This window comes from Pristiophorus japonicus, chromosome 11 (genome assembly GCF_044704955.1).
Source record: "Pristiophorus japonicus isolate sPriJap1 chromosome 11, sPriJap1.hap1, whole genome shotgun sequence".
Taxonomy (NCBI): domain Eukaryota; kingdom Metazoa; phylum Chordata; class Chondrichthyes; family Pristiophoridae; genus Pristiophorus; species Pristiophorus japonicus.
In genome coordinates, this window is record NC_091987.1 from 150,709,227 (window position 1) to 150,736,468 (window position 27,242).

The 27,242-nt window shown below is 49.9% G+C and overlaps 2 protein-coding genes across 4 annotated transcripts in view; one reads left to right on the plus strand and one right to left on the minus strand.

The window, feature by feature from the left end:
• Nucleotides 1-27,242, plus strand: part of vwa8 (von Willebrand factor A domain containing 8) — a 463,584-nt gene that overhangs the window by 428,286 nt on the left and 8,056 nt on the right. The window contains exons 43-45 of one of the 2 annotated variants that reach the window (XR_011595909.1): nt 14,208-14,306; nt 17,698-17,936; nt 25,792-25,922. Coding sequence is in view for 1 of the 2 variants with exons in the window: in XM_070894160.1 (XP_070750261.1) it covers nt 14,208-14,306; nt 17,698-17,936; nt 25,792-25,900 (447 nt within the window). In the remaining variant the exon portion in view is untranslated. Of the gene's footprint in view, nt 1-14,207; nt 14,307-17,697; nt 17,937-25,791; nt 27,066-27,242 lie in introns of those variants that run through there. The other variant, XM_070894160.1, reaches the window with a different exon arrangement.
• rgcc (regulator of cell cycle) overlaps nt 17,325-27,242 on the minus strand; it is a 187,838-nt gene continuing 177,920 nt past the window's right edge. The window contains exon 5 of one of the 2 annotated variants that reach the window (XM_070894163.1): nt 17,325-17,916. In XM_070894163.1, coding sequence (XP_070750264.1) covers nt 17,883-17,916 — 34 coding nt within the window. In that variant the 3' untranslated portion in view covers nt 17,325-17,882. The remainder of the gene's footprint in view (nt 17,917-27,242) is intronic. The other variant, XM_070894164.1, reaches the window with a different exon arrangement.

A 27,242-nucleotide genomic window follows, 5' to 3' on the forward strand; every position in this document is an offset into this window, starting at 1 on the left:
AAGATTGCTAATTAGTCCCTTCTCATTACACATCACCCAGTCTAGGATGGCCAGCTCTCTAGTTGGTTCCTTGACATATTGGTGAAGAAAACCATCCCTAATACACTCCAGGAAATCCTCCTCCACCGCATTGCTACCAGTTTGGTTAGCCCAAACTATATGTAAATTAAAGTCGCCCATGATAACTGCTGTACCTTTATTGCACACATCCCTTAATTAATGTTTGATGATGTCCCCAACCTCACTACTATTGTTTGGTGGCCTGCACACAACTCCCACCAGCGTTTTCTGCCCTTTGGTATTCCGTAGCTCCACCCATATCGATTCCACATCATCCAAGCCAATGTCCCTCCTTACTATTGCATTAATTTCCTCTTTAACAAGCAACGCCACCCCGCCTCCTTTTCCTGTCTGTCTATCCTTTCTAAATGCTGAATACCCCTGGATGTTGAGTTCCCAGCCTTGGTCACCCTGGAGCCATGTCTCTGTGATGCCAATTACATCATATCCATTAACTGCTATCTGCGCAGTTAATTTGTCCACCTTATTCTGAATACTCCTCGCATTAGACATAGAAACATAGAAAATAGGTGCAGGAGTAGGCCATTCGGCCCTTCTAGCCTGCACCGCCATTCAATGAGTTCATGGCTGAACATTCAACTTCAGTACCCCATTCCTGCTTTCTCGCCATACCCCTTGATCCCCCTAGTAGTAAGGACCTCATCTAACTCCTTTTTGAATATATTTAGTGAATTGGCCTCAACAACTTTCTGTGGTAGAGAATTCCACAGGTTCATCACTCTCTGGGTGAAGAAGTTCCTCCGATCTCGGTCCTAAATGGCTTACCCCTTATCCTTAGACTGTGACCCCTGGTTCTGGACTTCCCCAACATTGGGAACATTCTTCCTGCATCTAACCTGTCTAACCCCGTCAGAATTTTAAATGTTTCTATGAGGTCCCCTCTCATTCTTCTGAACTCCAGTGAATACAAGCCCAGTTGATCCAGTCTTTCTTGATAGGTCAGTCCCGCCATCCCGGGAATCAGTCTGGTGAACCTTCGCTGCACTCCCTCAATAGCAAGAATGTCCTTCCTCAGGTTAGGAGACCAAAACTGTACACAATACTCCAGGTGTGGCCTCACCAAGGCCCTGTACAACTGTAGCAACACCTCCCTGCCCCTGAACTCAAATCCCCTTGCTATGAAGGCCAACATGCCATTTGCTTTCTTAACCGCCTGCTGCACCTGCATGCCAACCTTCAATGACTGATGTACCATGACACCCAGGTCTCTTTGCACCTCCCCTTTTCCTAATCTGTCACCATTCAGATAATAGTCTGTCTCTCTGTTTTTACCACCAAAGTGGATAACCTCACATTTATCCACATTATTCTTCATCTGCCATGCATTTGCCCACTCACCTAACCTATCCAAGTCGCTCTGCAGCCTCACAGCATCCTCCTCGCAGCTCACACTGCCACCCAACTTAGTGTCATCCGCAAATTTGGAGATACTACATTTAATCCCCTCATCTAAATCATTAATGTACAGTGTAAACAGCTGGGGCCCCAGCACAGAACCTTGCGGTACCCCACTAGTCACTGCCTGCCATTCTGAAAAGTACCCATTTACTCCTTCTCTTTGCTTCCTGTCTGACAACCAGTTCTCAATCCACGTCAGCACACTACCCCCAATCCCATGTGCTTTAACTTTGCACATCAATCTCTTGTGTGGGACCTTGTCGAACGCCTTCTGAAAGTCCAAATATACCACATCAACTGGTTCTCCCTTGTCCACTCTACTGGAAACATCCTCAAAAAATTCCAGAAGATTTGTCAAGCATGATTTCCCTTTCACAAATCCATGCTGACTTGGACCTATCATGTCACCTCTTTCCAAATGCACTGCTATGACATCCTTAATAATTGATTCCATCATTTTACCCACTACCGATGTCAGGCTGACCGGTCTATAATTCCCTGTTTTCTCTCTCCCTCCTTTTTTTAAAAAGTGGGGTTACATTGGCTACACTCCACTCTATAGGAACTGATCCAGAGTCAATGGAATGTTGGAAAATGACTGTCAATGCATCCACTATTTCCAAGGCCACCTCCTTAAGTACTCTGGGATGCAGTCCATCAGGCCCTGGGGATTTATCGGCCTTCAATCCCATCAATTTCCCCAACACAATTTCCCGGCTAATAAGGATTTCCCTCAGTTCCTCCTCCTTACTAGACCCCCCGACCCCTTTTATAACCGGAAGGTTGTTTGTGTCCTCCTTCGTGAATACCGAACCAAAGTACTTGTTCAATTGGTCCGCCATTTCTTTGTTCCCCGTTATGACTTCCCCTGATTCTGACTGCAGGGGACCTACGTTTGTCTTTACTAACCTTTTTCTCTTTACATATCTATAGAAAGTTTTGCAATCCGTCTTAATGTTCCCTGCAAGCTTCTTCTCATACTCCATTTTCCCTGCCCTAATCAAACCCTTTGTCCTCCTCTGCTGAGTTCTAAATTTCTCCCAGTCCCCAGGTTCGCTGCTATTTCTGGCCAATTTGTATGCCACTTCCTTGGCTTTAATACTATCCCTGATTTCCCTAGATAGCCACGGTTGAGCCACCTTCCCTTTTTTATTTTTATGCCAGACAGGAATGTACAATTGTTGTAGTTCATCCATGCGGTCTCTAAATGTCTGCCATTGCCCATCCACAGTCAACCCCTTAAGTATCATTCGCCAATCCATCCCAGCCAATTCACGCCTCATACCTTCAAAGTTAGCCTTCTTTAAGTTCTGGACCATGGTCTCTGAATTAACTGTTTCATTCTCCATCCTAATGCAGAATTCCACCATATTATGGTCACTCTTCCCCAAGGGGCCTCGCACAATGAGATTGCTAATTAATCCTCTCTCATTACATAACACCCAGTCTAAGATGGCCTCCCCCCTAGTTGGTTCCTCGACATATTGGTCTAAAAAACCATCCCTTATGCACTCTAGGAAATCCTCCTCCACCGTATTGCTTCCAGTTTGGTTAGCCCAATCTATGTGCATATTAAAGTCACCCATTATAACTGCTGCACCTTTATTGCATGCACCACTAATTTCCTGTTTGATGCCCTCCCGAACATCACTACTACTGTTTGGAGGTCTGTACACAACTCCCACTAACGCTTTTTGCCCTTTGGTGTTCTGTAGCTCTACCCATATAGATTCCACATCATCCAAGCTAATGTCCTTCCTAACTATTGGCTTAATCTCCTCCTTAACCAGCAATGCTACCCCACCTCCTTTTCCTTTTATTCTATCCTTCCTGAATGTTGAATACCCCTGGATGTTGAGTTCCCAGCCCTGATCATCCTGGAGCCACGTCTCCGTAATCCCAATCACATCATATTTGTTAACATCTATTTGCACAGTTAATTCATCCACCTTATTGCGGATACTCCTTGCATTAAGACACAAAGCCTTTAGGCTTGTTTTTTTAACACCCTCTGTCCTTTTAGAATTTTGCTGTACAATGGTCCTTTTTGTTCTTTGCCTTGGGTTTCTCTGCCCTCCACTTTTCCTCATCTCCTTTCTGTCTTTTGCTTTTGCCTCCTTTTTGTTTCCCTCTATCTCCCTGCATTGGTTCCCATCCCCCTGCCATATTAGTTTAACTCCTCCCCAACAGGTTGACGGTGGATAGGCAATGGTAGACATTTAATGATCACATGGATGAATTTCAGCAATTGTACATCCCTGTCTGGAGTAAAAATAAAATGGGGAAGGTGGCTCAACCGTGGCTAACAAGAGAAATTAAGGATAGTGTTAAATCCAAGGAAGAGGTATATAAATTGGCCAGAAAACGCAACAAACCTGAGGACTAGGAGAAATTTAGAATTCACCAGAGGAGGACAAAGGGTTTAATTTAGAGGGGGAAAAACTACGAGATTTCACTTGCCGGGAACATAAAAACTGACTGCAAAAGCTTCTATAGATATGTGAAGAGAAAAAAATTAGTGAAGACAAACTTAGGTCCCTTGCAGTCGGACTCAGGTGAATTTATAATGGGGAACAAAGAAATGGCAGACCAATTGAAGAAATAGTTTGGTTCTGTCTTCAAGAAGGAAGACACAAATAACCTTCCGGATGTACTAGGGGACCGAGGGTCTAGTGAGAAGAAGGAAATGAAGGATATCCTTATTAGGCGGGAAATTGTGTTGGGGAAATTGACGGGATTGAAGGCCGATAAATCACTGGGGCCTGATTTTCTGCATCCCAGAGTACTTAAGGAAGTGGCCCTAGAAATAGTGGATGCATTGGTGATCATTTTCCAACAGTCTATCGACTCTGGATCAGTACCTATGGACTGGAGGGTAGCTAATGTAAGACCACTTTTTTAAAAAGGAGGGAGAGAGAAAACTGGTAATTATAGACCGGTTAGCCTGACATCAGTGGTGGGGAAAATGTTGGAATCAATTGTTAAGGATGAAATAGCAGCGCATTTGGAAAGCAGTGACAGGATCGGTCCAAGTCAGCATGGATTTTTGAAAGGGAAATCATGCTTGACAAATCTTCTGGAATTTTTTGAGGATGTAACTAGCAGAGTGGACAAGAGGGAACCAGTGGATGTGGTGTATTTGGACTTTCAAAAGGCGTTTGACAAGGTCCCACATAAGAGGTTGGTGTGCAAAATCAAAGCACATGGTATTGGGGGTAATGTACTGGCGTGGATAGAGAATTGGTTGTCAGACAGGAAGCAGAGATCGGGATAAACGGGTCCTTTTCGAAATGGGAGGCAGTGACTAGTGGAGTGCCGCAGGGCTCAGTGCTGGGACCCCAGCTCTTTACAATATACATTAATGATTTGGATGAAGGAATTGAGTGTAATATCTCCAAGTTTGCAGATGACACTAAATTGGGTGGCGGTGTGAGCTGTGAGGAGGATGCTAAGAGGCTGCAGGATGATTTGGACAGGTTAGGTGAGTGGGTAAATGCATGGCAGATGCAGTATAATGTGGATAAATGTGAGGTTATCCACTTTGGTGGCAAAAACACAAAGGCAGAATATTATCTGAATGGCGGCAGATTAGGAAAAGGGGAGGTGCAACCGGACCTGGATGTCATGGTTCATCAGTCATTGAAAGTTGGCATGCAGGTACAGCAGGCAGTGAAGAAGGCAAATGGCATGTTGCCTTCATAGCTAGGGGATTTGAGTAGGGAGGTCTTACTGCAGTTGTACAGGGCCTTGATGAGGCCATACCTTGAATATTGTGTACAGTTTTGGTCTCCTAATCTGAGGGAATGCAGCGAAGGTTCACCAGACTGATTCACGAGATGGCTGGACTGACATATGAGGAGAGACTGGATCAACTGGGATTTTATACACTGGAGTTTAAAAGGATGAGAGGGGATCTCATAGAAACGTATAAGATTGTGACGGGACGGGACAGGTTAGATGCGGGAAGAATGTTCCCGATGTTGGGGAAGTCCAGAGCCAGGGGACACAGTCTTAGGATACGGGGTAGGCCATTTAGGACTGAGAACTCGGAGAGTTGTTGACCTGTGTAATTCCCTGCCGCAGAGAGTTGTTGATGCCAGTTCATTGGATATATTCAAGAGGGAGTTAGATATGGCCCTTACAGCTAAAGGGATCAAAGGGTATGGAGCGAAAGCAGGAAAGGGGTATTGAGGTGAATGATCAGCCATGATCTTATTGAATGCTGGTACAGGCTCGAAGGGCCGAATGGACTACTCCTGACCTATTTTCTATGTTTCTATGTTACAGCGGGGGAGCAGTCCTATCTGGTCGGGGTTACAGCGGGGGAGCAGTCCTATCTGGTCGGGGTTACAGCGGGGGAGCAGTCCTATCTGGTCGGAGTTACAGTGGGGGAGCAGTTCTATCTGGTCGGGGTTACAGCGGGGGAGCAGTCCTATCTGGTCGGAGTTACAGTGGGGGAGCAGTCCTATCTGGTCGGAGTTACAGTGGGGGAGCAGTCCTATCTGGTCGGGGCTACAGCGGGGGAGAGCAGTTCTATCTGCTCGGGGCTACAGTGGGGGAGCAGTCCTATCTGGTCGGGGCTACAGCGGGGGAGAGCAGTTCTATCTGCTCGGGGCTACAGTGGGGGAGCAGTCCTATCTGGTCGGGGCTACAGCGGGGGAGCAGTTCTATCTGGTCGGAGTTACAGCGGGGGAGAGCAGTCCTATCTGGTCGGGGCTACAGCGGGGGAGAGCAGTTCTATCTGCTCGGGGTTACAGTGGGGGAGCAGTCCTATCTGGTCGGAGTTACAGCGGGGGAGCAGTCCTATCTGGTCGGAGTTACAGTGGGGGAGCAATCCTATCTGGTCGGTGCTACAGTGGGGGAGCAGTCCTATCTGGTCGGGGTTACAGTGGGGGAGCAGTCCTATCTGGTCGGTGCTACAGTGGGGGAGCAGTCCTATCTGGTCGGAGTTACAGTGGGAGAGCAGTCCTATCTGGTCGGAGTTACAGTGGGGGAGCAGTCCTATCTGGTCGGGGCTACAGCGGGGGAGAGCAGTCCTATCTGGTCGGGGTTACAGTGGGAGAGCAGTCCTATCTGGTCGGAGTTACAGTGGGGGAGCAGTCCTATCTGGTCGGAGTTACAGTGGGGGAGCAGTCCTATCTGGTCGGAGTTACAGTGGGGGAGCAGTCCTATCTGGTCGGGGCTACAGCGGGGGAGAGCAGTCCTATCTGGTCGGGGTTACAGTGGGAGAGCAGTCCTATCTGGTCGGAGTTACAGTGGGGGAGCAGTCCTATCTGGTCGGAGTTACAGTGGGGGAGCAGTCCTATCTGGTCGGGGTTACAGTGGGGGAGCAGTTCTATCTGGTCGGGGTTACAGTGGGGGAGCAGTCCTATCTGGTCGGGGCTACAGCGGGGGAGAGCAGTTCTATCTGGTCGGAGTTACAGCGGGGGAGAGCAGTTCTATCTGCTCGGGGTTACAGTGGGAGAGCAGTTCTATCTGCTCGGGGTTACAGTGGGGCAGCAGTCCTATCTGGTCGGGGCTACAGCGGGGGAGAGCAGTCCTATCTGGTCGGAGTTACAGCGGGGGAGCAGTCCTATCTGGTCGGGGTTACAGCGGGGGAGCAGTCCTATCTGGTCGGGGTTACAGTTGGGGAGCAGTCCTATCTGGTCGGGGCTACAGCGGGGGGGAGCAGTCCTATCTGGTCGGAGCTACAGTGGGGGAGCAGTCCTATCTGGTCGGAGTTACAGTGGGGGAGCAGTCCTATCTGGTTGGGGTTACAGTGGGGGAGCAGTCCTATCTGGTCGGTGCTACAGTGGGGGAGCAGTCCTATCTGGTCGGAGTTACAGTGGGGGAGCAATCCTATCTGGTCGGGGTTACAGTGGGGGAGCAATCCTATCTGGTCGGGGTTACAGCGGGGGAGCAGTCCTATCTGGTCGGAGTTACAGCGGGGGAGCAGTCCTATCTGGTCGGGGTTACAGCGGGGGAGAGCAGTCCTATCTGGTCGGGGTTACAGCGGGGGAGAGCAGTCCTATCTGGTCGGGGTTACAGTGGGGGAGCAGTCCTATCTGGTCGGAGTTACAACGGGGGAGCAGTCCTATCTGGTCGGAGTTACAGTGGGGGAGCAGTCCTATCTGGTTGGGGTTACAGTGGGGGAGCAGTCCTATCTGGTCGGGGTTACAGTGGGGGAGCAGTCCTATCTGGTTGGGGTTACAGCGGGGGAGCAGTCCTATCTGGTCGGTGCTACAGTGGGGGAGCAGTCCTATCTGGTCGGAGTTACAGTGGGGGAGCAGTCCTATCTGGTTGGAGTTACAGTGGGGGAGCAGTCCTATCTGGTTGGGGTTACAGCGGGGGAGCAGTCCTATCTGGTCGGAGTTACAGTGGGGGAGCAGTCCTATCTGGTTGGGGTTACAGCGGGGGAGCAGTCCTATCTGGTCGGGGTTACAGTGGGGGAGCAGTCCTATCTGGTTGGGGTTACAGTGGGGGAGCAGTCCTATCTGGTTGGGGTTACAGCGGGGGAGCAGTCCTATCTGGTCGGAGTTACAGTGGGGGAGCAGTCCTATCTGGTCGGAGTTACAGTGGGGGAGCAGTCCTATCTGGTTGGGGTTACAGCGGGGGAGCAGTCCTATCTGGTCGGGGTTACAGTGGGGGAGCAGTCCTATCTGGTTGGGGTTACAGTGGGGGAGCAGTCCTATCTGGTTGGGGTTACAGTGGGGGAGCAGTCCTATCTGGTCGGGGTTACAGTGGGGGAGCAGTCCTATCTGGTCGGAGTTACAGTGGGGGAGCAGTCCTATCTGGTCGGAGTTACAGTGGGGGAGCAGTCCTATCTGGTCGGGGTTACAGTGGGAGAGCAGTCCTATCTGGTCGGAGTTACAGCGGGGGAGCAGTCCTATCTGGTCGGAGTTACAGCGGGGGAGCAGTCCTATCTGGTCGGAGTTACAGTGGGGGAGCAGTCCTATCTGGTCGGAGTTACAGTGGGGGAGCAGTCCTATCTGGTCGGAGTTACAGTGGGGGAGCAGTCCTATCTGGTCGGAGTTACAGTGGGGGAGCAGTCCTATCTGGTCGGGGTTACATCGGGGGAGCGGGCTTCAGTGTCAGTGTGTCTCTGGTTGTCCTGGCAACCTCAGCTTTTTGCACATGCCCAGTGTTTTTGGCACACACTTGAAGCTCCGCCCCCAGATTTAACTTCGGGTAGCGCCGCCAAAATTATATTTTACTTTGTGAAAAGTTGCGATTTTTTATTTTTTGGTGCAATCGGACAAAAAAATCGTACGTTATTGTACACGGGTGACAAAAATCAAGAAAGTAGAAAATAGAGGCCATCGACACAGGCTAAGTGAGTGGGCAAACATTCTCAAATCCGGAGACCAAAACTGTGCGCAGTACTCTAGGTGTGGCCTCACCAATACCTGTGCAGTTGTAGCAGGACTTCTCTGCTTTTACCCTGCTCGTTACATCCTCAAAGAACAGCAAATTTGTTAAACATGATTTCCCTTTCATAAAACCATGCTGGCTCTGCTTGATTGAATCTTGCTTTTCCAAATGTCTCGCCGCTGCTTCCTTAATAATGGACTCCAGCATTTTCCCAACCACAGATGTTGGGCTAACTGATCTATAGTTTCCTACTTTCAATCTGCCTGCTTTTTTAAATGGGGCGTTACATTTGCGGTTTTCCAATCCACTGGGACCTTCAGTTTACACCAACATTATTGTATGGAAAATGAATGTCTGTGCCCGGGCGACTTTCCGACACGCAATCCCAGGCCAAGGAACGCAGGAGTTGGAAAGGTTTTGTTTCCAAATTGATTTAAGATGTAGGGACAGCTAGATAGGGGACAACAGTAAGTTAGCACATCACCCACTTCCAGATCAGACCGGTAGTCTAGCACGTCTCACTTGACAGCAGTTCAACGACTAAGTGGAATTGCTTGGAACCATGGCAAGAAAGTGTGTTGGGCATACACAACATATTCGCTCCCAAACTGGCAGCAAGCCAGGACCTCCTTCACAGGAAGTTAGAGAGACGAAGCAAGTTCCAAAAAGAAGCTATTATCTCACTTCATCAGACTAAACCTTCTCATTCTCTAATCCCACTTGCATTGTATTTTATCCCAACCTGATATCTAATCCCCCCCCACACACCCCCCCCCCCCACACACACACACACGCACGCACCCCCCGACACACACACGCACCCCCCGACACACACACACACGCACCCCCCGACACACACACACACGCACCCCCCGACACACACACACACGCACCTCCCGACACACACACGCACCCCCCGACACACACACGCACCTCCCGACACACACACGCACCCCCCGACACACACACGCACCCCCCGACACACACACGCACCCCCCGACACACACACGCACCCCCCGACACACACGCACCCCCCGACACACACACACACGCACCCCCCGACACACACACACACGCACCCCCCGACACACACACACACCACCCGACACACACACGCACCCCCCGACACACACACACACGCACCCCCCGACACACACACACACCACCCGACACACACACGCACCCCCCGACACACACACACACGCACCCCCCGACACACACACACACCACCCGACACACACACGCACCCCCCGACACACACACACACGCACCCCCCGACACACACGCACCCCCCGACACACACACACACGCACCCCCCGACACACACACGCACCCCCCGACACACACACACACGCACCCCCCGACACACACACGCACCCCCCGACACACACACACACGCACCCCCCGACACACACACGCACCCCCCGACACACACACGCACCCCCCGACACACACACACACGCACCCCCCGACACACACACACACGCACCCCCCGACACACACACGCACCCCCCGACACACACACGCACCTCCCGACACACACACGCACCCCCCGACACACACGCACCCCCCGACACACACACACACGCACCCCCCGACACACACGCACCCCCCGACACACACACACACGCACCCCCCGACACACACACGCACCCCCCGACACACACACACACGCACCCCCCGACACACACACGCACCCCCCGACACACACACACACGCACCCCCCGACACACACACGCACCCCCCGACACACACACGCACCCCCCGACACACACACACACGCACCCCCCGACACACACACACACGCACCCCCCGACACACACACGCACCCCCCGACACACACACGCACCTCCCGACACACACACGCACCCCCCGACACACACGCACCCCCCGACACACACACACACGCACCCCCCGACACACACACACACGCACCCCCCGACACACACACGCACCCCCCGACACACACGCACCCCCCGACACACACACACACGCACCCCCCGACACACACACGCACCCCCCGACACACACACACACGCACCCCCCGACACACACACGCACCCCCCGACACACACACACACGCACCCCCCGACACACACACGCACCCCCCGACACACACACGCACCCCCCGACACACACACACACGCACCCCCCGACACACACACACACGCACCCCCCGACACACACACGCACCCCCCGACACACACACGCACCCCCCGACACACACACACACACGCACCCCCCGACACACACACACACGCACCCCCCGACACACACACGCACCCCCTGACACACACACGCACCCCCCGACACACACACGCACCCCCCGACACACACACGCACCCGCCGACACACACACACACGCACCCCCCGACACACACACACACGCACCCCCCGACATACACACACACCCCCCGACACACACACGCACCCCCCGACACACACACGCACCCCCCGACACACACACGCACCCCCCGACACACACACACACGCACCCCCCGACACACACACACACCCCCCGACACACACACACACGCACCCCCCGACACACACACGCACCCCCCGACACACACACGCACCCCCCGACACACACACGCACCCCCCGACACACACACACACGCACCCCCCGACACACACACGCACCCCCCGACACACACACACACGCACCCCCCGACACACACACACACGCACCCCCCGACACACACACGCACCCCCCGACACACACACACACGCACCCCCCGACACACACACACACGCACCCCCACACACACACACGCACCCCCCGACACACACACGCACCCCCCGACACACACACGCACCCCCACACACACGCACCCCCCGACACACACACGCACCCCCCGACACACACACGCACCCCCACACACACACACGCACCCCCCGACACACACACGCACCCCCACACACACACACGCACCCCCCGACACACGCACCCCCCGACACACACACGCACCCCCCGACACACACACGCACCCCCCGACACACACACGCACCCCCCGACACACACACGCACCCCGCGACACACACACACGCACCCCGCGACACACACACGCACCCCGCGACACACACACGCACCCCCCAACACACACACGCACCCCCCGACACACACACACACCCCCCCCCCCACACACACACGCACCCTCCGACACACACACGCACCCCGCGACACACACACGCACCCCGCGACACACACACGCACCCCCCAACACACACACGCACCCCCCGACACACACACACACACCCCCCAACACACACACACGCACCCCCCAACACACACACGCACCCCCTGGCGCGCAATTCTTCGAACAGCCATTGACGTTCTCTCATTACACTGACTCAGCAACGAAAACTGTATCACTTTAACCAACTGGACAAGGAGAAAAAAATTCCTTCCAAATAATGAAATGGTGAGTGTGACAAGAACGTGGCGATCTTTCTGGTAGCCAATCTATAACTGTTCTTGCTTTGCTTCTATAACGGGTGCAAGGAGAGAAGGATCCGACTGTGGGGGACATAAACCACGCACAGTTTGATGAGATAAATTGTCTATTTCTACGCTGGACCGTTCTGCGATTCTATGTTGGCGTGAGGTTCTTTGAATGGAATTAATAGTCACATGTAACTGATGCAGCCAGAATACCCAGATTGGGTGTCCTGCAGACAAATGAATCCAAACAAGCCACTCTTGAAATCTGGTCTGTTGTGTACATATCGCACTGTGAAGTCTGAGCACACCCAGGCTCAGTTGCATCAGGTTCTTTATTGGCACAGTTTGGTGTTTAGCTCGGCAAAGGCACAGACACAAAGTGATCGATCCTGTGAGATCCCTGAATGAAAGGTGTGTGATAATAGTTTACTGTTGACACTGCAGCCTGTATAATAATGTCCATGCAGCAGAGCAGGTCTCCAGTCGTCCTGGTTAACCCTTGCCACTGGATAAAAGCCGAGCTCTGTCAAGCCCGTGTGGTGGCTGATGTGCAACGGTCACCACACTTTAAATAAAATCCACGCACAGGCATCTTCCACCCCCTCAACTGGAGTTCAGGACTGGAACATCGGGTCCTTAATTGAAACATCTGTGAACTCGTGGGAGCAAGTCATCCTTGTTCGAGGGACCGCTTATGATGATGATGATAATAATGATGTAGCTGGAGCCGTGTTTGAAGGATTGCAGGAGGGAGACGTGGATAGATATTGATAGTTTTTTATTCGGCAAGGATATTGAAGGTTACAAACCGGTCGATGGAGTTACGATACGGATTGGCAATGGTCTAATTGAAAGAGGGAACAAGCTCAAGGAGCTCAATGGCCTCCTCCTGTCCCTATGTTCCTTGGAACAATCATCTAGATGTAGATGGAAAGGACAATGATGGGTATTTGCAGAAGTTGCCCGGGACAAGTACAGAATGTAACAATTGAACAAGGATGTGGGCTAGCATGGTTTTACAGCTGGGCAATGGTAACATACACAACAGGGCAGGGATGAAAAGTCGTTTAAGGGCTGAAGACAAAATAGAAACAATTTAGAGAAATTGAGCCTATATGAACACATTTTCAATGTCAGTAAAAAGAGCAAATGGATGGCTGCAGTTTAAAACCTTTAACCATTTCTATAGCATCTTTCATGTCTTCAGGACATCCCATAGCACTTCACAGCCAATGAAGTACTTTCGAAGAGTAGTCACTGTTGTAATGTTGGAATATTAGATCCTTCATTAAAACACCTGTGAACTCATCCCTTTTCGGCGTGGAAGCAAGTTATCCTCGATTCGAGGGACTGCCTATGATGATGTAGGAAACGTGACAAATGGTGAACAGCAAGATCCCTAAACAGCAATGTGATAATGACCAAATTATCTGTTTAAGTGATGTAGGTTGAGGGATAAATGTTGGCCAGGACACCGGGGATACTCTCCAGATCTTTTTCAAATAGTGCCATGGGATGTTTTACATCCACCTGAGAGGGGCTTAGTGTAACGCCGCATCTGAAATACAGCACCTCCAACAGTGCAGCGCTCCCTCAGTACTGCACTGGAGTGTCGGCCTAGATTATGGGCTCAAGTTCAGGAGTGAACCAGCTCTGGACTCCCCACATAACTGAGGTCCCTCACCCCTGTACCATTCTGGCCAATCTCCTTCACACTCTCTCAAAGGCCTTGACAACCCTCCAAAAGTGTGGTCCCCAGAATTAGACACAATACTCCAGCTGAGGTCGAATCAGTGATTTATAAAGATTTACCGCAATTTCCATGCTGTACTCTATGCCTCTGTTTATATCGCCAATGATCCGTATGCTTTTTAACAGCCTTCTCAACTTGTCCAGCATTTACTCCGTCTGATGGTTTATTTTTTCTCTTCAGTACGACATTGTTGGTCACTCAGGAGATGGATTCAACATCGAGCTGGTCAGGAGTGAAAAGGTTCCCAAAAACAACAAGGAGAGACTGCAGATTATTAAGGTAATTTTTACATTGAATTGGAGGCTGTTCAGGGAAGGTTCACTCGGTTCACTTATAGAAGGTAGGTTGGGCCGAGACACATTGGAGTTCAGAAGAATGAGAGATGATCTTATTGAAACTTATAAGATAATGAGGGGGCTCGACAAGGTGGATAGTCTTACAATAAAACGGAGATGAAGAGGAATTTCTTCTCTGAGGGTTGTAAATCTGTGGAATTCTCTGCCCCAGAGAGCTGTGGAGGCTGGGTCATTGAATATATTTAAGGTGGAGATAGACAGATTTTTGAGTGATAAGGGAGTAAAGGGTTATGGGGAGCGGGCAGGGAAGTGGAACTGAGTCCATGATCAGATCAGCCATGATCTTATTGAATGGTGGAGCAGGCTCGAGGGGCTGAATGGCCTACTCCTGTACCTATGTGTACAAAAGACTGCACCCATCGAGTACTCTGTAAGCTGAACTCTGACAGCAAAGAGGGAGTGTGTGGCTTATGAGGCAAAGGAACAGGAGTAGGCCATTCAGTCCCTCAAGCCTGTTCCACCATTCAGTCAGATAATAGCGGATCTGTACCTCAACTCCATTTAGCCTCCTTTACTTCATAAGCCTTGGATACCCTTACCTAACAAAGCATCCCCATCATGTGACTGCGGAGATCCTAATCATCAGAGCACATTATCAAACGCTGGCCTTGGAGGGAATTCGCAGGAAGATATCCACTCTGTTACACCGGAAGCTTAGGCGTGGATATCTGACTTAGATATTGACATTTAATGTGATTTTTGCTAACACCATGTGAAAGATGAAGACGACCTAACAAAAATCTATCGACCTCTGTCTTGGGCCCAGCCCCCACAATCGTTTGGTGGGGGGAGGATCTAGTGATCCAGATTTGAGGCAAGTTGCTGAATGGTCAAACTATTGTAACAGCCAATAAGAATGCAGCCTTAACACAATTTCTTTCGAAAAAACAGCAGTACATCTTTAAAAAAATGCTTCATTGACTGGGTTCAGTAGAGGAGAGTCTCGGTCGTACCTTGTTATGGGAGGCAGCACAGACTGGGATATTTGGAGATATCTTTTGCTGCTGCACTTCAGACCATGGCTCTTGTGGCACTCTCCAGCTCCTTCAGATCGCTGCAAGGGCAGTAGAGGCACCTGGCCCAATATCGCATTTCATCCCCTCACTGTAAGCTCCTTGCAGCCTGCCGATCCCACTCTGTGATTCCCAATCAATACTGCCTTCCACTCTCATTCTGATTCCCAGTGTCAGAGACAGCACTGATCGGGGTGATATTGAGAGAGACAGCACTGATCGGGGTCACAGTGATACACACAGCACTGATCGGGGTCACAGTGAGAGACACAGCACTGATCAGGGTCACCGTGATACACACAGCACTAATCGAGGTCACAGTGATACACACAGCACTGATCGGGGTCACAGTGAGATACACAGCACTGATCGGGGTCACAGTGAGACACACAACACTGATCGGGGTCACAGTGATACACACAGCACTGATCGGGGTCACAGTGAGACACACAACACTGATCGGGGTCACAGTGATACACACAGCACTGATCGGGGTCACCGTGATACACACAGCACTAATCGGGGTCACAGTGATACACACAGCACTGATCGGGGTCACCGTGATACACACAGCACTGATCGGGGTCACAGTGATACACACAGCACTGATCGGGGTCACCGTGATACACACAGCACTAATCGGGGTCACAGTGATACACACAGCACTGATCGGGGTCACAGTGATACACACAGCACTGATCAGGGTCACAGTGATACACACAGCACTGATCGAGGTCACAGTGATACACACAGCACTGATCAGGGTCACAGTGATACACACAGCACTGATCGGGGTCACAGTGAGACACACAGCACTAATCGAGGTCACAGTGATACACACAGCACTGATCGGGGTCACAGTGAGACACACAGCACTGATCGGGGTCACAGTGAGACACACAACACTGATCGGGGTCACAGTGATACACACAGCACTGATCGGGGTCACAGTGAGACACACAACACTGATCGGGGTCACAGTGATACACACAGCACTGATCGGGGTCACCGTGATACACACAGCACTAATCGGGGTCACAGTGATACACACAGCACTGATCGGGGTCACCGTGATACACACAGCACTAATCGGGGTCACAGTGATACACACAGCACTGATCAGGGTCACAGTGATACACACAGCACTGATCGGGGTCACAGTGATACACACAGCACTGATCGGGGTCACAGTGAGAGACACAGCACTGATCGGGGTCACAGTGATACACACAGCACTGATCGGGGTCACCGTGATACACACAGCACTAATCGGGGTCACAGTGATACACACAGCACTGATCGGGGTCACAGTGATACACACAGCACTGATCGGGGTCACAGTGAGAGACACAGCACTGATCGGGGTCACAGTGATACACACAGCACTAATCGGGGTCACAGTGATACACACAGCACTGATCGGGGTCACCGTGATACACACAGCACTAATCGGGGTCACAGTGATACACACAGCACTGATCGGGGTCACAGTGATACACACAGCACTGATCAGGGTCACAGTGATACAGACAGCACTGATCGAGGTCACAGTGATACACACAGCACTGATCAGGGTCACAGTGATACACACAGCACTGATCGGGGTCACAGTGATACACACAGCACTGATCGGGGTCACAGTGAGAGACACAGCACTGATCGGGGTCACAGTGATACACACAGCACTGATCGGGGTCACCGTGATACACACAGCACTAATCGGGGTCACAGTGATACACACAGCACTGATCGGGGTCACAGTGATACACACAGCACTGATCGGGGTCACAGTGATACACACAGCACTGATCGGGGTCAATGTGATACACACAGCACTGATCGGGGTCACAGTGATACACACAGCACTAATCGGGGTCACAGTGATACACACAGCACTGATCGGGGTCACAGTGATACACACAGCACTGATCGGGGTCACAGTGATACACACAGCACTGATCGGGGTCAATGTGATACACACAGCACTGCTCGGGGTCACAGTGAGAGACAGCACTGCTCGGGGTCACAGTGAGAGACAGAACCTGTTCAGTCAGAGGTAGCTAAGATCAGCAGATGATATGTAACAACGCTGGAGGAAGAGATCTCCCAAGATGATTTTCTTTGGTAGAATATCTGTAGATAGTCACAGTGTTGGTTTTGATTGCCCGTCCCTTCTTCGGCACAATGTTGGAGCTGGAGTACATGTACCTGTCCGTGAACACGAGTAGGGCTACTCGCTGGATTGGGTTGAGATTGTGTTTGTGTTCGGACACTGATCAGTGCAATGCCTTCCCCCTTCAGACGATGCATGCACATGCCCAATTCTGTATGAGTGGTGACCACACACTGGAAGGAACGGAACACGCCATCCTGGAGATCGCCAGGGAAGAGGCAGATGAACATTTTGTCATTGTGCTGAGTGATGCGAACCTGGAGCGGTACGGTATAAAACCCACAAGGTTTGCCCGAGCCTTGACTTGCAACCCTCAGGTTAATGCCTTCGCCATTTTCATTGGATCCCTGGGTGATCAAGCAGAAAGGTATTTACACAAAAATTATGAATTTTGTATGTTGTTCATGTACATTTTCATCATCATCATAGGTAGTCCCTCGGAATCGAGGAAGACTTGCTTCCACTCTAAAAATGAGTTCTCAGGTGACTGAACAGTCCAATATGAGAGCCACAGTCTCTGTCACAGGTGGGACAGATAGTCGTTGAGGGAAAGGGTGGGTGGGACTGGTTTGTCGCACGCTCCTTACGCTGCCTGCGCTTGGTTTCTGCATGCTCTCGGCGACGAGACTCGAGGCGCTTAGCGCCCTCCCGGATGCACTTCCTCCACTTAGGGCGGTCTTTGGCCAGGGACTCCCAGGTGTCAGTAGGGATGTTACACTTTATCAGGGAGGCTTTGAGGGTGTCCCTGTAACGTTTCCTCTGCCCACCTTTGGTTCGCTTGCTGTGAAGGAGTTCCGAGTAGAGTGCTTGCTTTGGGAGCCTCGTATCTGGCATGTGAACGACATATAGACCAAATGGTTGATTTTGTGTCAGAAGGTTGTGGTTCAAGTCCCACTCCAGAGACTTGAGCCCTTAATCCAAGCTGACAATCCCAGTGCAGTGCTGAGGGAACACTTCACTGTTGGAGGTACCGTCTTTCGGATGAGATGTTAAACCGAGGCCCCGTCTGCTCTCTCAGGTGGACGTAAAAGATCCCTAGACCATCCTGTGTTCTCGCTCAGTCTGACCCCACCTAATACCTTACTATTTCTTACTTCAGTGCTATCCGTCTCTCCCAATCCTTTGTGCCATTTGTTTCTCCTTTCTACTGCCACATCCTGATGCCCATCCCCCTGCCTATTTATTTTAAACCCACACCAAGAGCACTCGCAAAACTCCCCCACGAGGATATTGGTCCCGGCTTGGTTGATGTGCAACCCGTCCGGCTTGTACAGGTCCCACCTCTCCCAGAAATGATCCCAATGCCTCAGGAATCTAAAGCCCTCCCTCCTGCACCATCTCTCTGGCCACGCATTCATCTGCTCTATCCTCCTGTTTCTGTACTCACTAGCTTGTGGCACTGGGAGTAATCTGGAGATTATTACCTTTTTGAGGTCCTGCTTTTTAATCTCTCTCCTCGCTCCCTAAACTCTGCCTGCAGGATCTCATCCCTCTTTCTATCTATGTCATTGGTCCCGATATGGACCACGACTTCTGGCTTTTCACCCTCTTTCACCCCCCGCCCCCCCAGAATGCCTTGCAGTCGCTCAGTGACATCCTTGACCCTGGCACGAGTGAGGCAACATACCATCCTGGAGTCACGTCTGCGGCCGCAGAAACGCCTGTCTGCTCCCCTGACTATCGAATCCCCTGTCATTATTACTTTCCCTGTCTTCCTCCTTCCCGTCCCCCCACCACCCCTTCCCCCCATCATGCCGTGGACTTGGCTCTGGCTGTACGCCCCAGAGGAACCATCGTCAAACCCTTTCTTTCTGTGCCTTGGCAGCAAGCTTCACCCACCAAGAGTGCAAGTCTTTGATGTAACACAGTGTCATTGTCTTTTTTATTGCCTGCAGCTAAGCACCCTGTTGACAGCTTCAAGTATTTTGCCACTCTATTCCCAATTCCTTTGGTTCATTGCTCACATTCATTATTTTATGCTTAACCACATTAAGCTGCACCTGTCACCTATCGGCTCAGTGAGCTGAAAGATCTTAATCCTCCTTAATGTTCCTTGCACTTTCATCTGCTTCCTGTTTGAGGATATCTGCAACCTTGGCCAAACAGTGTTACTTCCAAAGCTCTCTTCCAGGTCGTTAATCTATTTCTATACAAGACTTGTGTCCAGCACCGGCCCTTAATGCAGCAGAAATTCAACGTGACACTTTAAAGCGCCACACATGCAAACTGCCGCTTGTAATGGAGACGGATCCATCCTGTGTCAAATGATAAAACTCTGCAATTCTCCGGGGTCATGGGAAAACACTGCAGTACTGCAGCCGCAAAAGACACATCTGACCCCACAGGTCACCTGGTGTCACACCGTATTAGATATTCCCTCTGAGCTCATCAATTTGATTTTACCCCTGGTCTGTTATAGCACACTCACTGCCTGTTATAGGATGATCGGGGGACCCGATTGTTATGGGGAGTGGGCAGGGAAGCGGAGCTGAGTCCATGATCAGATCAGCCATGATCTTATTAAATGGTGCAGCAGGCTCGAGGAGACACATGGCCTTTTCCTGCTCCTATTTCTTATGTTCTATGTTCTGCCTGTTAAAGGGCACTCGCTGCCTGTTAAAGGGCACTCGCTACCTGATACGGGGCACTCGCTGCCTGTTATAGGGCACTGCCTGTCTGTTACAGGGCACTCGCTGCCTGTTACAGGGCACTCGCTGCCTCTTAAAGGGCACTCGCTGCCTGTTACAGGGCACTCGCTGCCTGTTAAAGGGCACTCGCTGCCTGATACGGGGCACTCGCTGCCTGTTATAGGGCACTGCCTGTCTGTTATAGGGCACTGCCTGTTATAGGGCACTAGCTGCCTGTTATAGGGCACTGCCTGTTATAGGGCACTCGCTGCCTGTTGTAGGGCACACTGCCTGTTGTAGGGTACTCGCTGCCTGTTGTAGGGCACTGCCTGTATGTTATAGGGCACTCGCTGCCTGTTATAGGGCACTCACTGCGTTATAGGGCACTGTCTGTTATAGGGCACTGCCTGTCTGTTATAGGGCACTGCCTGTTATAGGGCACTCACTGCCTGTTATAGGGCACTGCCTGTTATTGGGCATTCGCTGCCTGTTATAGGGCACTGCCTGTTATTAGGCACTCGCTGCCTGTTGTAGGGCACTCACTGCCTGTTGTAGGGCACTCACTGCCTGTTATAGGGCACTCACTGCCTGTTATTGGGCACTCGCTGCCTGTTATAGGGCACTGCCTGTTATTGGGCACTCGCTGCCTGTTGTAGGGCACTCACTGCTTGTTGTAGAGCACTCACTGCCTGTTATAGGGCACTGCCTGTATGTTATAGGGCACTCGCTGCCTGTTATAGGTCACTCGCTGCCTGTTATGGGCACTGCCTGTCTGTTGTAAGGCACGCCTGCCTGTTGTAGGGCACTCTCTGTCTGTTTTAGGGCGCACTGTCTGTTATAGAAGAAATTCCTCCTCATCTCAGTTTTAAATGGGCGGCCCCTTATTCTGAAACTATGTCCCCTAGTTTTAGTTTCCCCCACGAGTGGAAATATCCTCTCTGCATCTACCCTGTCCAGCCCCCTCATTATCTTATATGTTTCAATAAGATCACCTCTCATTCTTCTGAAGTCCAATGAGTATAGGCCCAACCTGTTCAACCTATCTTCAGTCAACCCCCTCATCTCCAGAATCAACCTAGTGAACCCTCTCTGAACAGCCACCAATGCAAGCATATCCCTCCTTAAATAAGGAGACCACAACTATACACAGTACTCCAGGTGTGGTCTCACCAATATCCTGTACAGGTGTAGCAGGACTTCTCTGCTTTTATACTCCATCCAGAATGAGGCCAGTCAGCCAATCGTGTCAGTGCCAACTCTTTGAAGAGCAATCCAATTGGTCCCACTCCCCTGCTCTTCCCCCATCGCCCTGAAAATTTTGCCTCTTCCAGTATTTATCCAATTGACTTTTGAAAGTTATTATTAAATCTCCACCACCTTTTCAGGCAGTGCATTGTAGATTATAACAACCCGCCACGAAAGAATTCCTCCCCATTTCCCCTCTGCTTCTTCCCCCAATTATTTTAAATCTGTGTGCTATGGTTACCGACCCTCCTGCCGCTGGAAACCGTTTCGCCCTATCTGCTCTATCAAAGCCCCTCATGCGTGTAGCTGGCAATATAAGGGAAACTGTGGCGGAGGGAGGGATAACTAAATTAAGTACTTGAATCTTCAGCAAGTGCTAGAGATTCACGGTAGGAATAGAGCAGAAGAAAATTATGTATATCTGAGAATAAGCGAGTTGGTCAGCAGGCAAAGAACAATCAAGTTTATCAAACTGACAGGTAAAGAAAGAAATGACTTGCATTTCTATAGCGCCTTTTACAGCCTCAGGATGTCCCAAAGCGCTTTGCAGCCAATTATGTATTTTTTGAAGTGTGTTCAATGTTGAAATGTAGTGTAGGAGTAGCAGCAACCAACTTGCGCACCACAAGATCCCACATATAGCAATGTGATAATGACCAGATAATCTATTTTAGTGGTGTTCGTCGAGGGATAAATATTGGCCAGGGAGATCTCCCAACTCTTCTAAGAAATAGTGCTGTGGGATCGTTTTCATCCACCTGAAAGAGTAGACAGGGTCTCGGCATAATGTCTTATCTGAAAGACGGCACCTCCGACAGAGCAGCGCTCCTTCAGTACTTCACTGGAATGTCAGCCTAGATTTTGTGCTCAAGTTGCTGGAGTGGGACTTGAACCCACGACCTTCTGACTCAGAGGTGAGAGTGCTGCCCACTGAGCCAATGCTGACACAGGTAAATAATACGACAAATATTCGGACACCCCTCTCAAGGAGCACTAGTCAGGAATGTCCCAACTGTGCGAATAGCTGCCAGTTGACTTTAATTAAATTAATTATATGGTGAATGCATTTGTTTCTTGCCTATTTCCCCCTAATACAGGTCTCCCCAGACACCACCCATCTTCTAACTAAAGAGGAAGGCCACCAACTCCTTCTTGCCCTCCATCAGCATTGTCCTGCAGCCTGCCTGCTTATCCGACATCCAGTTCTGGATGAGCAGAAATTTTCTCCAATTAAATATTGGGAAGACCGAAGCCATTGTTGCCACAATCTCCGTTTCCTAGCCACTGACTTCATCCCTCTCCCCAACTTCTGTCTGAGGCTAAACCAGACTGTTTGCAACCTTAACCCTGAAATTAGCATTCGACCACATATCCACGGTATAACTAAGACCACCTATTTCCACCTCTGTAACAATTGCTCGTCTCCACCCCTGCCTCAGCTCATCCGCTGCTGAAACCCTCATCCATGCCTTTGTTATCTCTGGACTTGACTATTCTAACGCACTCCTGGCCGGCCTACCACATTCTACCCTACGTAAACTAGAGGCGATCCAAAACTCGGCTGCCTGTGTCCTAACTCGCACCAAGTTCCGATCACCCATCACCCCTATACTCACTGACCTACATTGGTTCCCAGTTAAGCAACGTCTCGATTTCAAAATTCTCATCCATATTTTCAAATCCCTCCATGGCCCTCGCCCCTCCCTAGCTCTGTAATCTCCTCCAGCCCCACAACCCGCCAAGATGTCTGCGCTCCTCTAATTCTGCCCTCTTGAGCATCCCTGATTATAATCACTCAACCAGTGGTGGCCGTGCCTTCTGTTGCCTGGACCCCAAGCTCTGGAACTCCCTCCCTAAACCTCTCTACCTCTCTTTCCTCCTTCAAGACGCTCCTTAAAACCTACCTCTTTGACCAAGCCTTTGGTCGCTAATCTCTACTTATGTGGCTCAATGTCAAATTTTCTAGCTGATAATACTCCTGTGAAGCGCCTTGCGACGTTTCACTATGTTAAAGGCGCTACATAAATACAAGTTGTTGTCGTTGCCCATTGGGAGATTCGCGGGAAGCTCCCAGCACAAATCTCATCTTTTTACTGCCTGCCTCATGATGACAGCTTGGCTGAGATCAGGAACGTTTTAGAGTACTGCGTTCAATGCTGGCCACTGCAACAGGAGGAAGGATGTGTTGGCTTTGGAGGGCGTGCGCATAGATGATTCACCAGAATGATACCGGGGCTAAAAGTTTGAAATTATGACGGCGGGATGCACAGACTAGGCTTGTATTCCCTTGAGTATAGAAGATTAAGGAGTGATGTAATTGAGGTGTTTATGATGATTAAAGGACTTCATAGAGAGAGAGACTATTTCTCCTGGTGGGCGAGGCCAAAACAAGGGGAATAACCTTAAAATTAGAGCCAAGCCGTTCAGGGGTGATGTCAGGAAGCACTTCTTCACACAAAGGGCACTGGAAATCTGGAACTCTCTCCCCAAAAATCTGTTGGGGATGGGAGATCAATTGAAAATGTAAAAACTGAGACCAACAGATGTTTGTTAGTCATTGAAAGTAGGCATGCAGGTACATCAGGCAGTAAAGAAAACAAATGGCATATTGGCCTTCATAGCGAGAGGATTTGAATATAGGAGCAAGGAAATCTTGCTGCAGTTGTACAGGGCCTTGGTGAGACCTCACCTTGAATATTGTGCACAGTTTTGGTCTCCTAATCTGAGGAAGGACATTCTTGCTATTGAGAGAGTGCAGCGAAGGTTCACCAGACTGATTCCCGGGGTGGCAGGACTGACATATGAGGAGAGACTGGATCGACTAGGCTTATATTCACTGGAATTTAGAAGAATGAGAGGGGATCTCATAGAAACATGTAAAATTCTGACGGGGTTGGACAGGTTTGATGCAGGAAGAATGTTCCCGATGTTGGGGAAGTCCAGAACCAGGGGTCACAGTCTAAGGATAAGGGGTAAGCCATATAGGACCGAGATGAGGAGAAACTTCACTCAGAGAGTTGTGAACCTGTGGAATTCTCTACCACAGAAAGTTGTTGAGGCCAGTTCGTTAGACATATTCAAAAGGGAATTAGATGTGGCCCTTACGGCTAAAAGAATCGGGGGGCATTATTTTTGACTGAAAACCTACCTTTCTAACTTCATATTTTAAGTATTGTTGTAAGATAATAGATGCATAGGGCTTTACGTGAAAAATGGAGAGAAGGCAGGAGTGAGGTACTGAAGTTGCATGATCAGCCATGATCATATTGAATGGTGGTGTAGGCTCAAAGGGCCGAATGGCCTACTCTTGCACCTATTTTCTATGTTTCTGTGTTAGGCAAGGGTATTAAGGGTTACGGAACCAAGGTGGGTAAATGGAGTTAAGATACAAATCAGCCATGATCTGATTGAATGGCGGAACAGGCTCGAGGGACTGAATGGCCTCCTCCTGTTTCTATCCTAATTTACCAAGTGCAGACGCAGGCTGTAGTCATTCCTGTGCACATTCCGAGAGGCCCAGATAGAAAGCTGGGTGCAAATCACCCATCGCCGTAACTGCTGGTCAGAGGGGCTCATAATTGTGTGAGCTTTTTTTTTGCATAATATACAAATTTTCATTCGTATCAAGTACTGCGTCCTGATGAGTAAAAGTGGGCAGAGGCCTAATCTACTAAAATCTCGGTCATTAAATATATTTAAGGTGTAGATTGACAGAATTTTGAGCGATAAGGGAGTCAAGGGTTATGGGGAGTGGGGAGGGAAGTGGAGCTGAGTCCATGATCAGATCAGCCATGATCTTATTGAATGGCGGAGCAGACTCGAGGGGCCAAATGGCCGACTCCTGCTCCTATTTCTTATGTTCTAAACTGTGTAACGTGATACAAAAAAAAGCTCAAAATGCATTCAGCATTCTCATTATCTGCGTTTTGGGTCATGGATCTGATTAAAAGCACTGGGTTTTCTAATGTATGATGATTCAATGTTACCATTACCGGATTCCTAGTTACTATAGTATTTGAACAGTGCTTAAGCTTCCTTATTGGGAGGCTGTCGCTTGGCCCTTTGTGAGTCGGACCATGGTGAGTGGTTTCTGAATGCAAAGGCTGTGGAAGCACAGCTCTTGTGTGTGAAAGGAACTCGCCATTTATCCCTCTGAGTGCTTCCTCGCACTGCTGTCCGTTGTCCGTTGCCAGAATAATGTGCGAAAGAATGGTGTGTATTGTTACGTTGTACAGCATTCCCCCCCGCCCCCCCAAAAAAACTTCCTTTTTATTAAAAAAAACCTCTGAAAGCTCTTTCACTTCTCCGCCGACTGTGTAATTTGCAATGTTAATTTGCCCTGAAATCTAGGCTCCAGCAGACTCTGCCGGCCGGGAGGTCCTTTGTTGCCATGGACACCAAGCAAATCCCACAGATCCTACAACAGATCTTCACATCCACTATGCTGTCAGCGGCCTAAGGATTGTCCCAGCAGGAGTGAGGTGCGCTCAGGAGATGGTGGGAAATAAAACACACACACACACACACACACACACACACACACACGATTAATTCATCCCGGTTGGCAAGCTGCGGCTGAGCGCCGATACAATGACTGCAGTGACCCCTCTGTCACATTTAGTTGGCGGGAATACTGTGATTGTTTGGCGTGTTGGGACCGTGACTTGAAGATGCTCCATGACTAAACATGCTTTACAAGGAAGTGAGGGCTCTTAGTAAAATATGGAGCAGAATGCAGCATTCTCTTTTCAACCTTACTAACTGAATGTTAAATTAAATGTACATGTGCAATGAATAGAATAATGTAGGCGTCACCGTTAATCACTACAAAGGCATAATCTCGCTTTTAAACTTGTTTTGGTCGACTTTTTCCAATCTTCAGGACAAAGTATATTACAAAACCCTTATTCTAATTCTCATTCGTTGTAAAGCAATTTGAAGAACGCTGAATTCAGAATGAGATGTGAAGAGTCGGGTCCCTAGGGCCGGAAGCAGACTGCTAGCGTTGTAAACACATTCAAGGCGCCAGCTGGATATATGGTCAGTGGATATAGCCAGTGACTTTTCACCAAAAGCCTTCTCGTTCCCAAGTCACCGCAGCGCAGGATGGAGTCGCTGTACTCAGAACAAAACCTGGCGAAAACATGCATAAAGCTAAGTGGGGGGGAGCTAGTGTCACCACAGCATCCTCATTGAAAGGGGCAGAGGTTCAGGGCTGGGCAGAGCAACCCTGTCTTAGGAATAGCGTCAAAGCAAAATGGATATGAAAAGGACTAAAATGCAATGTGCTGGGTAACCTCTCTCCTTTCCGATTTTATTTTTAGACTGTGCATGTGTAGGGTGGCTCTGGGGAGCTCTAGCTGAATATTCTGGAGAGTCGGTGCTGCAGAGGTCCCAGTGAATTTGACTTTTATCAAATCCAACACATGTTAAATGCTCGAGAAAGAGACGGAGAAGTTCCACCTCCACTGCCCTGTAATTAATCTGTGAAAGCATTAGGATGTAATTTACACACTGATTGTTTGCAATATCAGGAAGAAAAATATTAATGATATATTGGTCAAAAGATTATTTAATTTGTAACATATATTTACAGAATAAAGTTCAATATGTTTATCATCTCAGGTACAATATTATTGCAATCAATTCTTATTCCCTGGTGCTTATTATAATCTCGTGTGCAGTATAAACACTGTGAGGGTTATTTTGGCCTTAAAAAGAGCAGCGAGGGAACATCAGCGGCAGGTCGGGGCCTTAAAAGGAGCGGAGCAGCATGAGCTGGTGCAGGACAGAGATGGCAG